Source organism: Artibeus jamaicensis, unplaced genomic scaffold (genome assembly GCF_021234435.1).
Source record: "Artibeus jamaicensis isolate MK-2021 breed Jamaican fruit bat unplaced genomic scaffold, CSHL_Jam_final contig_465, whole genome shotgun sequence".
Lineage (NCBI taxonomy): Eukaryota > Metazoa > Chordata > Mammalia > Chiroptera > Phyllostomidae > Artibeus > Artibeus jamaicensis.
The window spans coordinates 31,934,295-31,952,702 of NW_026521843.1; the positions used below are offsets into that span (position 1 = coordinate 31,934,295).

An 18,408-nucleotide genomic window follows, 5' to 3' on the forward strand; every position below is an offset into this window, starting at 1 on the left:
GCAATAACCTTTTTTGATGTACCTATAAAGCAGGACAAACTTCTCTTTACTAACCATCTGCTCTTTTTTATCATCCTGCAATGACCCTTTGAAGCCCCAAAGAAGCCTTACCTTATCCCAGGTTCAGAATGTCTTACCTGTCTAGAACCCCCTTTCTACCTCTAAACTTCTCATGCATGTGGAGGATCTGAGCCTCTCGTGGATGTGGGGTTCCCATACATATGCATGCATTAAATTTGGTTGTTTTCTTTTGCTAATCTGTCTTGTATCTTTTTGATTATTAGACCAGCCAGAAGAACCTTGAGGGTAGAGGAAAGTGTGTGCCTCTCCCACACTCCTAAAGTAAGCTCCTGAAAACAGCACAACTTGCACACCACAGCTCTGAAAATGTTTGTTTTTATCCAAATAATTTTTTAGGCCCAGTGAAAATTGCCTTCAGTTCTTTACTCTTAATTTAAAAAGTGGATTATTTATTTACAATGTTTAGATGCCTTGCAGGTATCTTGGACTTCAATACTTTCATACTCATGTTTGTTCTATCATTTAAATTCTACAAAATGATCTTTTTGATGCAGCAGTTAATAGACTACAATGATTAGAAGCACGCGTTCTGAGTTCCGGCCAAGATGGAGGTGTAGGTAGAAACCCTTCACTTCCTCACACAACCAAAAAGAGGGTAACAAGCAATCTAAAATCAATAAACCACCAGAAGTGCCAGAAAATTGAACTGCATGAAACTCCAACAACCAAGGAATTAAAGGAACAGTCAACCAGACCAGCCAGACAGGTGAGCCCAGACAAAGAAATATGGCCCAAATAAAAGAACAAAGCAAAACTCCAGAAAGAGAGCTAAGCAATGAGGAGAGAGCCAACCTATCTGGTGGAGAATTTAAAGCCCTGGTAATCAAAACGCTCACAGAACTGATTGAGCTTGGTTGAAAAATGAGCAAGCTAATGAAAAATACCCAAAATGAAATAAAGCAAAATATTCATGGAACTAACAGTGACAGGAAGGAAACAAGGACTGAAATCAATGATCTGGAATAAAAGAAATAATCATCCAACTATAACAGAATGGAGAAACAAGAATTCAAAAAATGAAGAGAAGCTTAGGAACCTCTGGAACAACTTTAAACATTCCAATGTCCAAATTATAGGGGTACTAGAAAGAGAAGAACAAAAGTAAAAAATGGAAAACTTATCTGAACAAATAATGAAGAAAAACTTCTCCAGACTGGCAAAGGAAACAGACTTCCAGGAAGTCCAGGAAGCCCAGACAGTCCCAAAGAAGTTGGACCCAAAGAGGAACACACCACAGTACATCAGGCACATCACCACTAAGTTACCCAAAATTAAAGATAAAGAGAGAATTCTGAAAGCAGCAAGAGGAAAGGAGAGAGTTACCTTAAAAAAATGCCCATAAGACTGTCAGCTAATTTCTCAAAAGAAACTCTGCAGGCAAGAAGGGGCTGGAAAGAAGTATTTGAAGTCATGAAAGACTAGGACTTACACCTAAGATTACTTTATCCAGAAAAGCTATTATTTAGAATGGAAGGAAAGATAAAGTGCTTCCCAGATAAGGTCAAGTTAAAGGAGTTAATCATCATCAAGCCCTTATTATATGAAATGTTAAAGGGACCTATCTAAGAAATCAAATATTAGAAATTATGAACAATAAAATGATGACAAACAACTATCAACAAATGAACCTTAAAAAAATAACAAAAACAAAAACTAAGTAAACAACTGGAACAGGAACAGAACTGGAGAAATGGACATCACATGGAGGGTTATCAGTGGGGAGGGAAAGGAGAGAAATTGGGGGAAAAGGTATAGGGAATAAGAAACATAGTTGGTAGGCACAAAATAGATGGGGAGAGATAAAAAATGGTATAGGAAACAGAGGATTCAAAAAACTTATAAATACAACCCATGGACATGAACTAAGAAAGGGGAATGTTGAAGGGCTGGGGTGTACAGGGCAGAGGGGGGATAATGGGGGAAAAATTGGGAAAACTGTAATAGCATAATCAATAAAATACAATTTCAGAAATAAAAAATAAGATATGGATTATTTATGCCTACTGTTAACTTCAGTGTCTCCTTGTAGATCTGTCTGGGTCATTTTTGTCCTTTGTTGAAACAAACTGCCTAAGTCAGGAGCGGCCCAACATAAGCTTTAGTAGGACTCCAATGCCACGGTGTCACTTTCATGTTTCCTAACCTTTGGCCAACATATTTGCTCTGCTGTTTGCATTTTTTAAACTATTAGTCTCATGCATTTTGCATATGGCTTTCAGTGTGCTTTGTGCAATACAAGAAGTTTTCCTGATCAGTGTACAAAGGGCTCCATTTTAGTATGCATTCCTCAAACTAGTTTGTAATCTTCCAGCAATGTCTTCATTACTTTTTCCATAAACCTACGTTGTGTTTAGACTTCTGCAAAGCCAGCATCTTTAATGACTTGTGTGCACATGGTTCCATTGTTTGTCATAATTTCTTCCTAGGACCTGCAGGCTCTGACTAGATAATAAGAATGAACACAACAGGTAGGTTCTGAGTGTGGGAGATCTTATCCATGTTTTCTGGGAATCTCTTAATAACCTAGCTGCTTATGGACTACTGAACCTCCATAAGATTATAAATATTTGCTGTTTTAAGATGTTAAATTATGGTGAAATATGTTACACAGAAAGAGAAAACCAATACAATATAAATCGCATTATAGATGATCAATGATAATGTGCTGAATGGACCAAAGGAAGTATTTCTTGAAGGTTGGCTTTTGAAAAACAGAAGCTGTTAGGATGTACTAGGACATGAAGGACCTAAGCCACCACCTATGCGGGAGCAAAGAGGGTCTGCATCACCAACTGAATACCTCACCACAAGATTTCCTATTATCAGAAGCAACTGAGACATAGTCACTGGCATCCTGCTGGAAACTGGTTGAATTCTCACTGCCCCTTCCCTTCCCCTTGAGTTTTTTCCCAAAGGCAAGGCCCATAAATCTCCAGAACTTTCTGTCCCTGAATCAGCCATCCCTGATTAGAGGACTTTGTCTTGCAAACACCTATACCCAGGACACCTTGAGCATATCAGTAGGGTGACCTACCCTTCTCCCAAAGGATCTGCCACACACCCTTAAAAACCCATCCATCCTTTTCCTTGCTTCTGCAGTTTGCTTGGACTTGGCCCACCTGATCATAGTGTCTTGCCTTGAATAAAAGCCCTCAATTGGACCTTTTTTGGCTCCCAGTCCTTTCTTAGCCACCTCGGCTACCTAACAGAGGCTGCAGAAGAAATGGTGGTATAATCAGTCGTGAGAAATGATTCAACAAGGTCTCTGGTTTTGGCAGCATAGAAAAGATGATTTGCTACTGCAACCCAGCTCCAGATAACTTAGAATTGATGAGAAGCTATTCTGTGAAATAGCTTGGGGTCCACCAAAAAGCAATGGATCAAGAAAAGTAGTGATCATAAATCAGAGCACGATCTAAGGTTTTTCTCTACCTAGACAATGCCCTGCACATTGCTTCAACAGTTCTTCTCAAAAGATTCCTGAATCCTCCACTTTTTTTTTTTTTTATCAAGAGGCTTCAAGATTTTAGGGCCAACACTGAAAACACCTCATGTTTAAATAGAGAAACTGATGACTGAGCCAAACCCAGATAATGAAAGAGAATGAGGGGGAAAAAAAAAAACCTGGGCAGAATTTAAAATACAGAAATGACAAGAAGTTCATTTAAAACAAGGAATTAATAAATTTCACTGGAGTGGAAAGATAAGCATAGTCATATGAGAAAATGGACCTAAAAGGGAAGTTACGATCTGGATGTTGAGGACATGAAATGTTAAGTGTAGAATGTGCCTTTACCTGTACATAATGTGGAAGCGTCAATGTGCTTTAACAGAGGAGTAACAGAATCAGGTAAGCACTTTTTGGCAAATTAACCTGACATAAGTATATAAAATGGATTGGAGACATATTCAGAATAGAGACAGGAAGAAAAGTGCCTAAGTGGTAAGTACAGGAACCAAGAAGGTGCAGGTAGAGAGAGCTGTTTTGATTCTCTTCTACTCAATTGTACAGCGACAGAATATCAGAGGAGAAATTACTTGAAATATAAAAACCAAATTTAGGGAGTTCCTGATGCATCAAAGGTGATTTAGAAAATGAGAAATTAATTAACTTCCAGAGACAATGCAGGAGTTTTTTATTGATTTACTCGAATTCACCCTGCTCCCAAATAGGGACTATATTAAGGCATCTGAATAGCACTTCAGCCAATAAAAATGTGACCATCACTTTTCTCTCATTTTCCTGAAAGATAACTTGCTGCCTTTATATGTTAAAAACTTGGACAAGAATTAAGAACAAAAAAAACATAGTGAAATTACTTTAGTCTTCCTTTTAAAACAGTAGTCAAGCCACAAGTTCTCTAATTCATGTAAGAATCAAGAACACAAAATCAAAAAAGTCTATTGTATATGACCTATAGGATTTGATTTAAAGATTACATGGCAAGTGTAACTCTAAAATGATATAAATCTGTTGGTTAGAAAGAATATTTCTTTGGAACTAATTTAACTTCAAGAAAAGCCTATGAAGGAATAATTAAATTTTATCTTGCTGATGGAGGTATGCATCCATATATAATTATTGACTTCAAAATGATGTTTTTTTTTAAATAATTGCAACACAGAGGTAAGATAAATAGTGTAAATTTCAGACAGGCAGCGAGAGATGAGAAATACTGGACATGTCACCAATATTGATGTTATTTTGGGACATGTTATATTTACTATAAATACAATGCTTCTAGCCTATGCTAAACCTGCTGATCAAAAGGTGTATTTCTAAATCAAAATCAATTAAGAGCTTGTTGTAAAAATAGAACTTCCAGCTCAACAAAGTACAAAGGAGAAACACTTAAGGCGAAGATGTACAACAATTCACTAATCAAATTTGCAATGCTCTTTCATGCTCCTGAGATGAAAGAATATCAAAAAAACATTCCTTACTCTTCCTGTCTTCCACCCTCCACACATTTCCTCTGGTCAGAACCAATGTACGTGTTAATATTCACATGGCATTGAGTGAGTGCGCATTTGCAGTGGCTTTCTTCTGTAAATCACAGAGGGGTTAAGCAATGTTCAATCAACATCACCAGATTGACATACCGAGATGTTTCCTCCAGAGTGACAATATTGGTAATTCTAAAATATCTTAGAAAATAGTTTTTAAATGAACTTAATGTTTTATTGATTCTAAGAAATTATTTCAGGGTTGATTAAATAATCCCCAACATTATTAATTTAAATGTACATATCACTTTACAGTTTACAAGTCTTTCTATATTCTTTATTTTAAAAACCTATCATTTGTCCCTATTCTTACAAATACTATGCAGATAAGAAAGTTGAAACTGCAAGAGGAAGAAATGGAGATATACAACAATGGAGGGATAATCAAGAAAAACTAGTCACTTTTGGAAAAAGTATGTTTACTATAAGTAATCTAAACTACCTGGTGACCAGGATCCCATCAGGCTTGTTCACTCATTCACCTAACAAATATTTGTTGAAATAAGTACTAAGTAGTGAGTTGCCTTATTTTTGTATCCACTAGGTCTAACATGACCTGGGCCATATTAGCTGCTCAGAAAATATTTCTAGACAACCTTCTGGCATGTACTGAAATAAATAATGAAAAAACACATTTGTATACTATAATGTTTTTCTTAGTAGTCATTATTATTGTAAATTATGCCCCTGTCATCAGAAAGCTTATTTCTACTTGAAAATAATGGACAGACATGAAATAAATAAAGAATAATTCATGATAATAGTGAGTTATAATAAGGGAATTATTGAGGCAAGTTAATATTCATCCAAAAATTATTCACCATACACCTTCTTTAAATAACCAACTACCATAATTATTTCTTAGGTAAAGATTCGGAAAACAACATCAATAATATATGTAACTTTTTTCAATGATATAGCTGTCGCTATATTTTTTCTATGCTGTCAACAAGAAGTCACCTGACTTTTAGGGTTAAATAGAAATTAAATTTTATCTATGACTTCACTCTGACTATTGAACACTTGAGAGTTTATACTGAGCCTAAGCCATATTTTGAATATATAAGTACTTCATTTATTATTTCAGAAAACATTTACTGAGCACTTGTATTCTAGGCACTGTGTTAACTAATCATTCCTCACTTCATGTCTTTATCTTCTCTTAATCCCGTTCTGTAACCTTACAAGTTTCAGTAGTAATAGTATAACAGTCTGAGGGTAACAGTTGCCATATTAATATAACAAAAAGAAATTTATAAAATCTAGGCAACCTGGGTCAAAAACTATTTTATTCGAAGTTAGTGTATTCTAAGAGTACAGTTAATTGACATTTAAATATGATTGTATTTTCCAGGAAAATTGAACATCATTCTGAAACAAATAGGATGATAAACAATGTCAAATATTCACATCTTCATTGACATCAGAAGTCAGTCAGATATGAAAAATAACCAACTGAAACAGCATTACACATTTTGGCAAGATGGAAGCACTTTTGATCTGTTCTATCAACTTTGAAGCTTATTGGGCATCTCAATTAATGGTGGAAATATATATTTTTAAATAAGATCAGTATATGGTTTATATTTGGCTGACCTGGAAGGTTTACAGAAATTTTCCTGGCACTTAATGAATTTCTAACTTTTATAGATAAGTGATATCATCTGTAATATCAGTCAATTCAATTTTTTAGTCAGTTATATTTATAACACAAACTCAAACAACATTAATGACCTATCCTTCTACAAATCTGCTTTTGTTTTAAACCCCAATCTTGGAAAAAGCAGACCAACTGATCTGGAGAAAATCAGGATAGATTCAAAGGTACTTAAATAATCTCATAAAGTAGTCTCTGAATATTCCCAAATCTAAGTATGTGTCATTATTAAGAGTACTTCTGCTTCTGAAATCAAGGAAAAAATCCCATTCGATATAGCAAAAACAAAAATAAAACATCTGGGACTAAACCTAACCAAGGAGGTAAAAGACCTGTATGCAGAAAACTACACAACACTGAAGAAAGAAATCAGGGAAGACACAAACAAATGGAAACATATACCATGTTCATGGATTGGAATAATTAACATCATCAAAATGTCCATACTACCCAAAGCAATATACAGATTCAATGCAACACCTATTAAAGTATCAATGGCATATTTCACAGACATAGAACAAACACTTCAAAAATTTATATGGAACCATAAACGACCCTGAATAGCAGCTGCACTCTTGAGAAAGAACAACAAAGTAGGAGGGATCACAATACCTGATATCAAACTGTATTACAAGGCCACTGTAATCAAAACAGCATGGTACTGGCATGAAAACAGGCACATAGACCAATGGAACAGAACAGAGAGCCCAGAAATCAACCCAACTCTCTACAGTCAATTAATATTTGACAAAGGGGGCAGTAACATAAAATGGAGTAAAGATAGCCTCTTCAGCAAATGGTGTTGGGAGAACTGGACAGCTACGTGCAAAAAAATGAAACTTGAGCACCAACTTACATCATACACCAAAATAAATTCAAGGTGGATAAAAGACAAATATAAGCCGTGAAACCATTAAAGTCCTAGAGGAGAACATAGGCAGGAAAATCGCAGATATTTCATGCAGCAGCATATTTACCGATATGTCCCCTAGAGCAAGGAATATAAAGTAAAGAATAAACAAATGGGATCTCATCAAAATAAAAAGCTTCTGCGTGGCTAAAAAAACAGTATTAAATTAAAAAGACAACCAACTGTATGGGAAAATATATTTGCCAACGATACCACAGACAAAGGTTTAATCTCCAAAATATACAAAGAACTTACACGACTCCACTCTAGGAAGACATTGAACCTGATTAAAAAATGGGAAAAGGACTTGAACAGACACTTCACCAAGGAGGATATACAGAAGATCCAGAGACACATGAAAAGATGCTCAATATCGCTAGCCATCAGAGAGATGCAAATTAAAACCACAATGAGATACCACTACACCTGTCAGGATGGCTATCATAAACAAAGCAACAAACAACAAATGTTGGAGAGGTTGTGGGGAAAAGGGACCCTCATTCATTGTTGGTGGGATTGCAGACCGGTACAACCATTATGGAAAACAGTATGGAATTTTCTCAGAAAACTAAAAATCGACCTGCCTTTTGACCCAGCAATACCACTGCTAGGATTATATCCTAAGAATCCTAAAACATCAATTTCAAAGAACCTATGCACCACAATGTTCATAGCAGCACAATTTACAATAGCCAAGAGCTGGAAGCAACCTAGGTGCCCGTCAGTAAATGAATGGATCAAAAAATTGTGGTACATTTACACAATGGAATTCTATGCAGCAGAGAGAAAGAAGGAGCTACTACCCTTTGCAACAACATGGATGGAACTGGAAAGCATTATGCTGAGTGAAATAGGCCAGGTGGTGAAAGACAAATACCATATGATCTCACCTTTAACAGGAAGCTAAACAACAAAACAAGCGAGCAAGCAGAATAAAAACCAAGACACTGAAATAGAGAATAGGGTGACAGGGTCCAGAGGGGAGAGGGGAGGGAATTTAAGGGGAAAAAGGGGAGGGATTTGGAGGAACAAGTATGAAGGACACAAGGACAAGAACTAAGGGGGGTGGAAATGGGAGGGAGGTGGGAGCACAGGGTGGGTTGGGCTGCGATGGGAGAAATAGACAGAAAACTGTACTTGAAAAATAAGTAAATAAAATTTTAAAAAAAAGAAAGAAAAAGTACTTCTGCTTCTGTCATGGGCAAGCATCAGCTTTGGACTCCACACACTTCATTTTCCTTTCCTCTTCCTCTTGTATCCTCTCTTCTTCAGCCTCTCCCTTCCTCTCTTCCTTTGTACCTCCCTCTCTTTCCTTTTTAAATATCTAACAGCTCTTTCTGTTCCTCTTCCACATATCCAACATTATGAGAGGGAGTCATAAATTTCAGTAGTAAAAAGCAAAACACCAGGCTGGTGTTAATTTTGACAATATGTTGAAAATGTGGAAATAAGTAACTCGTCCCCATATAAGCAATATGCTGAGTCACTAATGGTTAATCACCACCTACAGGCAAGGAGGGGAAAAGGAGAGAGGTAGAAAGTTTCAGTTGGCCAGATTTAACTGGGTTTTACTAGTTGATACAGGAGGGAGTGGGACTGATCAATAATGGTGTTTGGTAAGTCCAGGGAATTTATGCCCATTTTCCATTTCCCCAGCAAGGACAGACTTTCAGATGAAGGGAGAGTTTGAAGATAGAAAATCCAAGAGGGAGCGTACATAGCGCCAAATACTGAGTTCAAAGTGAATGTCTAGGGAAGACCAAAAGAAGGTTCAGAAAGACAGAGGCCCCTCACAGACAGCTATCAGAAATGCATGCCCAGCAAAGGAGCCGTGGAAGGTACTGGGCTGGTATGAACACCTAGACAGTTAATCCTTCACATAGAAAAGGACTCTAAGCCCACATTTGATCATATTTGAAAGAAAAACATGTTCTTGTATACTAAAACTCTTTGACCATAAAACAAACAATAGTGGTTTGAGTAAACGTGGCACTTATGATTTGAGAGTGATCATTGTAGAACATTTCTGCAGGGTAAATATGTAATTGGTTATGGATCAATAAGTAATTTCAAGAGGAAAAGCTCTTGTTTTCATTTTTATTTATTTATTTTTTGAAGTAGCAATGCTCTTAAATCAGAATGAAGCAAATAAATTTAGAAAGTTGAGATTACTCTAAACAGCAGGATTCCTTACTACACTAGTTAAGTTTATCTCAACTGATCATTTATTTATGATGCCATAAAAATCCAAATGTTTTCAGTTTTTATTGTTAGATTTTTGCTGAAAGGCATCTGAAATTACTTTCACAGGGCTCCCATTTTTGACAACTGAATTTTGACATGAAAATTTACAATGATAAATTCACAACAGTTCAATAGTGGTTGTGCTAAAGTGTTTTTTTTTCCTCAAGATTAGCAATGGATTCAGCTTGTGGTCAAATAAGCACCCTACTCAGCTTATTTAAAATTCTGTAAGCGTAATGGAAAAATAAAATTAAGAAAATAAACTAACTCATGGATACAGGGAACAAACTGATGATGGTCGCCAGATGGGAGGGGAGTGGGGAGAATGGGCGAAAAAGGAAAAGGGATTAAGAAGCACAAACTGGCAGTTACAAAATAGTCACGGGGATGTAAAGTACAGCATAGTAAACATACTCAATAATATTGTAATAATTATTTATGGTGTCTAATTACTGTGCTGTATACCTGAATCTAATATAATATTGAATGTCAACTATAATTAATAAATTAAAGAAAATAAATGAATGAAACTTTGAAAATTAAGGGCCTGCAAATGTCTGTGATAACGTATTTTCATGTTTGGTGATTTCCTAATTATTTTAGGATGAGTACCTGAAGGTCAGTTTCTAACAGGAGAGAGAATCAAATATTCTTTGAGGCACAGGTACTGGTACAGGGAGGGCTTATAGGGATACACAAAAATAAAACAAAATGAACTCACATGGTCACATGAGGGAGAAGGGATAAACTGTGTCCGATAAAGGATGAAAAGATTTACATGCTTCTGGAAACTTCCAGAAGACAGACTTTAAACCAAGTACCATAAAGATAGGAACTCTTTTACAGTTTTTCAACGTGGTACTTACTTTGACATATCAGTCAAATATTAACATCTCTAAACAATGGAAGTCTGCATGTGCTTCTTAGCAAATATTGTAAGGAAATGAGGAGATAAAGAATTGCAACATACAAATTGGTAGCTCTTGGAATACAGAAATATAGTAAAGAGCTCCCAAGCTATAATGATTCATGGCAACTTTAAAAGGTAAAGAAAGTTTTTCATTTATTAACTCCTATTTGACATGTACTATGTGCTGACTAAATCCTTGTGGGAGGCTTAGAGTTTGGAGTTTTGGAATGGTCCTAGGATATAAATGTCAAGAGTACATTGTACTTTCTGGATATTTACATATCAAAATAACTATAAGATGACACGGAAACAATGTTTTTGCCATTTTCTTTCATGTCCCCAAATGTCTGTACAGTTTCCTTTTCTCCCATCCATTGCCTACAACTTCAGACAACTCCCTTTCCAGATTAGAAAAGAAATAAGGACACTACATCCAGACCTTTTGATGTTGCCCATATTACAGCCCCTGCTTCCAGCCCATTAAAATAATATCTACAAGGCAATAACTTACTTTATTAATTTGTCAGGTATCCCTAAAGTCACTGAAGACATACCAAAAAGAAATCTTTGTGAACATAGAACTGACAGGAATTCACACTTAAAAAGGAAAACCACAATATTTTCTATTATAAGGGACACTTTTAACAATAGTGATAGGTATAAAGTCTTATTATCTCTAGAGCATATTTGTATTTTCTATACCAAAGGACTGATTGCTGCTGGAGAGGAACTTCCAAAAGACTGAATTATAAGTTACTTACAAAAAGCTAACAGTGAAAACAATTTTTGAATCTTATTTTACAAGTACTTACTATATGCAGCTCTAGGTAGTCCCCCAGGCCAGAAGAACTGTCCACTCGCACCAATACAGCCTCTTTCTGCACAGTGCTAAACCCTATGGCCAGTCTGTCCGCTCGAGTACTTGGCCGGTCATTCGGAGGCCACTTATACGTGATTTGTCCACCACCTTTGCTAAAGATATATGTTGTCCCAGCTGGAAAACAAAAAACAAAACCAATTAGCCCAAATGTGTGATGTGCACACTTCCCTATGGTAGTTATCTTTTCGTATCAGTAAATTATTTAATTTATACTCTGGACAAATAAAAAGAAATAGCAAAGCAAATAAGCAACAGATTTCAATCAATCATGCTCAAGAAAGAGAAAAGAGGGTTTTTTTTTAATTTTAAAGAAATATCAGGGCAGCTTAGTTTTTTAATACACTCATTAAATCTACCAGCAGGTGTTTCAGAACAAAAGGGAGATTACTGCTTTTCCAGTGGAGTTGGACAGGCACAGCATGTGATGAGTTTTTTCCCTTTCTGCCCATTAAAAAATATATTTTAGTAGAAAACATTGACTTTGGATGCTTTCAAAAGGAGCAGAAATATATATCAACTTGTTTTTGAAACAAGGGCTGCACATAGATGTGACGGGGTCACACAACACAGTGAAGCAATATGCTGTGAATCAGCTTCTGTGGGGAACGGGTCTATTCACATGTGACAGATGATAACTAATGGATGAACAGCCCTAAGCCCCAGTAGTCATGTCAAGAAAATAAAGATAATAGATCCCATTCATAGAAGTCAAGTCTTATTTAACAAGCAACATCTAGTAACTGTCAAAGTAGCCGGCATCATGAAAAGGCACATTCTTCTTCTTCTCCAAAGTGAATACTACCTTACAGCACTGAGAATAATGTCATAGCCACATGGTGAGTGTTCAAATGTAACTTTACAGTGGTGATGACAGTGAATTTTCCATCTTACTTTAAAAAAGAACTTTGTTTTCAAACAGGTTTACTAAGAATTTAATGCATCAGAGTCTTATGTTATTGCTCCCCTTGAATCTATCTCACTGAACATAGTAACATGAATTCTTTCAGCCAGAATACTTGGAAGAGACATGCAAAGATATAATATGTATGTGTGTGTATTTATACACATATACACATATATATATGAAGAGACCTTCCTCCACACTAAAGGGGGCCACAAAAATATATCCCTAGTTATCACAGGAACATAACTTAAGGGACAATTTATGGAGGGGATTGTAGCCTTCCAATAACAAAGAATGCCACTGCACATTTATTGTGCACCTATTACATGAACAGGGTAAGAAAAGCAGTAAGAGAGAATATCAAGATTTAGGCCATAAAGCATCTGTGTTTATGGAAATATACTTTCTACCAAGAGTAAGGCTTCTGTATGTAAAAGTTGTATGTATGAAGGGAAACTACCCCAAAACCAGAATTTGTACATCTTACATGCTTAAACTTCAGTCATCTTTAAAGTACTCTCCATTTGATGAAATATACCTCTCAAGACATTTTTTCCAGTGTTCAAAACAGTTTTTGAACTTGTTGATTTTGACACCTTTTAGTGTTTCTGCCATTTTTTTTTTGTTTTGCCTCTTTCAAATTGGCAAAATGTTTCCCTTTGAGGACTTGTTCCATTGGGGAAACAAAAAAAAAGTCACTTAGGGCTGATGAATAGGAAGGGTGGGGTACAGGGGTCATGCTGTTTGGGGGCAAAAACTGCTGAACACTTAGCACAGTACGGGCAGATGCGCTCATAAATCACCCTTCACGAAATGGGTAAATATGCTGGAAGAGGCTTCAGAAAAACTCACTGAAGCCAAAAGCAGCCTCTTACAACAACACCAGCTCACACACAGATACAGACGGGTTCCTAGAATGCTCACTCAACTAGCAGGGGAAACCTGTACCACACAGGGCCTGCCCTCCAGATGATAATTCTGGCTTTTGGGGGTCTCCTTTCATACAGCAATATGTTTTCCAGATATCTGCCACCAAATTTACATGATGACCTAATTTACCAATTACATGAAGATGACAATATCACACTCATGTACATTTAATTAAATAGCTGATAATATCAACTTTTCCAATTTTTTTTGTATTTTGGAGCCAATTTTTCTCTATATTCTGTCTGGGACATTTTCAGAGGCTCGTGGGAAACTCTGAAGCATGCTCAATATGCCTGTTATGCCTGATTGGTTTAAAAGTTCCTGGCACATAGACCCAACTCAAGAAGCACAACAGGATGATGTTGAATGTAAAAGTGATCAAACAGCAATTTGTAAAAATGCAAAGGTGGAAAGGATAAGCACATCTCTATTCAAAATTTTGGATACTAACAAATAAAAGTTTAGCTCTCTCAGGTTAGAATAGATAAGTTATATTTCAAAGGCACTAGTCAGTGTGCAAGAAAAAAGAGAGGAGGGAAGGAGGGAGGGAGGGAGGGAAGGAAGGGAGGGAGGGAGGGAAGGAAGGAAGGAAGGAAGGAAGGAAGGAAGGAAGGAAGGAAGGAAGGAAGGAAGGAAGGAAAGGAAATTTAAAACATACAGATTCCTGTATCAGGAATGCCAAAGCCTTCCAGAACCATTATTATTTGGCATCATCAGAAGCGTGTTCATCAGGCTATTAATAAGCAAGCACTATTTGGTAAATGTTTTTCTGCTAGGTGATTTTGATAGATGATTAAGTATTAAGTATTTCAGGAAAGCCTACATTGATAAATATAGGACAAGAATATATGTGGATATTTCTTTAAAATTAAGATGTGGTGGTGGCCTCTGAATGCTGATACTTAATTTTATTTTCTTCATTTTAATTAACTTTGTTCTCTAATGGGTATCTATTTTATATGAATTAAGAAAAAATATTCAAAACAAGAGACACACGACTTCTGCCAAGATGGAGGCATAGGTGGAGATACCGTGCTTTCTCACACAACCAAGTTTAGAGACAACAAAATATTAGCAACAGAAAACACAGCCAGAGCACAGAAAATGAAACTTTTCAGAAGTCTGATAACAAAACAAGAGACACTACTTGACAATATGAAATGTATTTAAGAATTCAGATGTTTTCTAGGATCCCCCAAATAAATTAGTGTGGTAAAGTGACAAGTATCTTACATGGTGTGGTGGCTTTTGAAATTGAAAATCACTTTCACAACAATTTTCACTTCTCTACATCTACATGGAAAGTAGGGCAAGCATTACCCCCACGTTATATCTGAGCAAATTCAAAGGACTGACTTGTTATCTCACGTTGCAAGCTTGGTATGTGGCACAGCTGGTAGGAAACCTAGTAACTGGGCTCTGAATCCTATATTCTTTTTAATTACAGAAACATTTCTGTTATCACAACAAGACTGTCAAAAAAAGTTAATTGGATATGTCAGTCTGAATTTATCAAGGCCAACTGTTATCATATTCTAATGTCTCATATCCATAAAGTGACATTTGTACCTCATGATCATATACTGTCCTTTCACCCTGCAATGTTTTCAAAAAAAGAAAAAAATGACATGTGAATGTGAAATGACAGAACATTTAATATATGTAGATTAACATTTAGTTTAGGGTACACTTCCCAAACTCATGGAACTATGAAAGTTTCTAGTTGCTCAGTCACAGGACTTGGGGATAATAATTTAAAGGTCTACATTTTCAGCAAGATAAATGTTACAATATAAATATTATTACTCAAGATTTTATTTCACCCCATATTTCAGCCTTTCCAGTGTCACAACTTAGCAACTAGCGTGCGTGTTAGCTAACTCTGTCCTCCTTACAATGACGTTCCAACTCTCAGGTTTCACCAAAACAAAGCAAGTTTAGTTTACTACTGTTGGCTAACCAATGCAATTACCTCTAATGTCCATTTTCTCCAGATGTATCTGAAAACAATTCTTCTTACTTCTTGCATATGCACAATAATACATTGGATTGTATTCACTGGCACAATTCCACAATAAGCAAAGGGATTAGCTGTCCAGCTCTGGCATGGTTCTCTTCTACAGATCTATATAACTATCTTGGCTTTCTTTACTTTTTCTTTTTGCATCAAATTCTACAAAATTGCTATGCTCTTAAAGCCTTCCTTCCATAAAGATAGAAAATTGCCATATACTCTTTTGGTTATCTTGAAAATATGAGAATATGCCAACAATAAAATATAGTGGGTCAGATGTCTAAAATTTCCAAATCTACTTCCTTTAAATTTCATCTTTTTTGAAACAAGGACATGATATACTTACTGAAGGAGAGTAACTAAGACACTGAGAATGTAAACTTTGGATTCAGGCAGAACTGGGTTCAAATTCCAGCTGTATCATTTGCTAGCTAAATGACCTTGACCAAGCTATTTATTCTAACTCTTTTTTCCTATCTGAAAAAAAATGGGGATAATAACACTATTAGTTCACAGAGTTTCTATCAGGATTAGTTAAGATCGTGCACAGTAACACTTTAGTCTCATTTCTGAAGCATATTAAGTACCCAATACATTTTAGAGAAAATAGATGGCATGTTTGTATGTATGCAAGTGGTAAAAATATAAAATAACTAATATTGTAACATTGTTGTTTTGTTTTAATATAAATGACTTTAGAAAAGTCCTAGAGGAGAACATTGGCAAGAAAATCTCAGATATTCCACGCAGCAACATTTTTATGGATATGTCCCCTAGAGCAAGGAATATAAAGGAAAGAATAAACAAATGGGATCTCATCAAAATAAAAAGCTTCTGCAGGGCTAAAGAAAACAGTATTAAATTAAAAAGACAACCAACTGTATGGGAAAACATATTTGCCAATGATACCTCAGACAAAGGTTTAATCTCCAAAATATACAAAGAACTTACACAACTCCACTCTAGGAAGACATTGAACCCGATTAAAAAATGGGAAAAGGACTTGAAGAGACACTTCTATTAAAGAGGACATACAGAATATCCAGAGATACATGAAGAGGTGCTCAATATCGTTAGCTATCAGAGAGATGCAAATTAAAACCACAATGAGATACCACTTTACACCAGTCAGAATGGCTATAATAAACAAAGCAACAAACAACAAATGTTGGAGAGGTTGTGGGGAAAAGGGGTCCTTAGTTCACTGTTGGTGGGAATGCAGACTGGTACAACCATTATGGAAAACAGTATGGAATTTTCTCAGAAAAATAAAAATCGACCTGCCTTTTGACCCAGCAATACCACTGCTAGGATTATACCCCAAGAATCCTAAAACATCAATTTCAAAGAACCTATGCACCACAATGTTCATAGCAGCACAATTTACAATAGCCAAGAGTTGGAAGCAACCTAGGTGCCCATCAGTAAACGAATGGATCAAAAAATTGTGGTACATATACACAATGGAATTCTATGCAGCAGAGAGAAAGAAGGAGCTACTACCCTTTGCAACAACATGGATGGAACTGGAAAGCATTATGCTCAGTGAAGTAGGTCAGGCATTGAAGGACAAATACCATATGATCTCACCTTTGACAGGAAGCTAAAGAATAAAACAAACAAGCAAACAGAATAAAAACAAAGACACTGAAATAGAGAACAAGTGGGCAGCGACCAGAGGGGAGAGAGAAGGGAATTTAAGGGGAAAAATGGGGAGGGATTTTGAGGAACAAATAGGAAGGACACAGGGATGAGGACTGGGGGAGGGGAAATTGGAGGGAGAGGGAAGGCAGAGTCGGGGGGGGGTGGGATGGGAGAAATAGATTAAAAAATGTACTTGAAAAGTAACTAAATAAAATTTATTATAAAAATAATGAAGTAGGCTTGAAATAAAAAAAAAGTTTAATTCATTTGAAAGTTGTGGTCAAACCAAGTGTCTTAGAAAAAAAAACTTTCCTACACCCGAGTTTTCATTAATCTTTTCAGTACTTAAATTCTTTAGTTCAGCACTTTTTTCCACATATACCCATTATATTATTATTTATATTCACTAATAGCTGACAATGGAAAATATTAAATTGTATCAAATGCAAGCCTTCATGAGGAAAAGAACATTAGCTCATCACCATAAAGCATCTAGGATGGGAAAAATTGCAGCCTAGGGAAAAAAATAATTACTGTGACCTTTAAATAAAGGAGTAAGTCTATGCAAAATAAACTTCAATGTAGCTTTATTTTTTAAATTTTATTTTTCTATAAGTATGTTTTATTTTATCATCTAAGTGATTTCAACACGCAGCAACGGTACATCTTAGTCAGTTACAAGCATTTTATCAACAGGGAAGAATATGTTGCTGCTATTACTTATGCATGTTTCTATGTGGCATGGCACATCAGTGCCATGACTACTAATGGATTTATTGCAAATTAACCTTGACATCCATCACATCATCGAGTGTACAAATGACTCACACTTAAAGAGGTTTTCAGCAAACTTCACAATTAAGTAGTGCCAGTCTCTATTCCTCATTCCAAATTGCTTATCAAAGCTGGCTCCACCAGATGCAAATTCAGCATAGTCAACACACTTTACATGGCAAACAATGTTTGTGAAAATGACACGTGGGCTCCTGTCTAACACCCGATGGCCTGTACTGTTGTAATAAGAAATATTTTTAGACTTTATTTAACATATATCTATACAAAGGACTCTTCCCTACTTCTTTTTTGTCAACCACCTCCTTCTAAAATGTGCATACTTCAGCCTCACTTATTTCTGAAAAACCTAATATACTCCCCTAAAAGGATTGAACCTTTCTATAAAAGGAAACCAATAAGGTATGCTTGATTATTGGTTGCTCTGGATCCTTG

General features: G+C 36.0%; 1 protein-coding gene across 19 annotated transcripts in view; it reads right to left on the bottom strand.

Moving 5' to 3' along the window:
• NRXN1 (neurexin 1) overlaps positions 1 to 18,408 on the bottom strand; it is a 1,104,034-nt gene that overhangs the window by 297,577 nt on the left and 788,049 nt on the right. For all 19 annotated transcript variants that reach the window (XM_053667086.1, XM_053667087.1, XM_037161205.2 and 16 more), the window contains one exon: positions 11,622 to 11,803. In XM_053667086.1, coding sequence (XP_053523061.1) covers positions 11,622 to 11,803 — 182 coding nt within the window. The remainder of the gene's footprint in view (positions 1 to 11,621; positions 11,804 to 18,408) is intronic.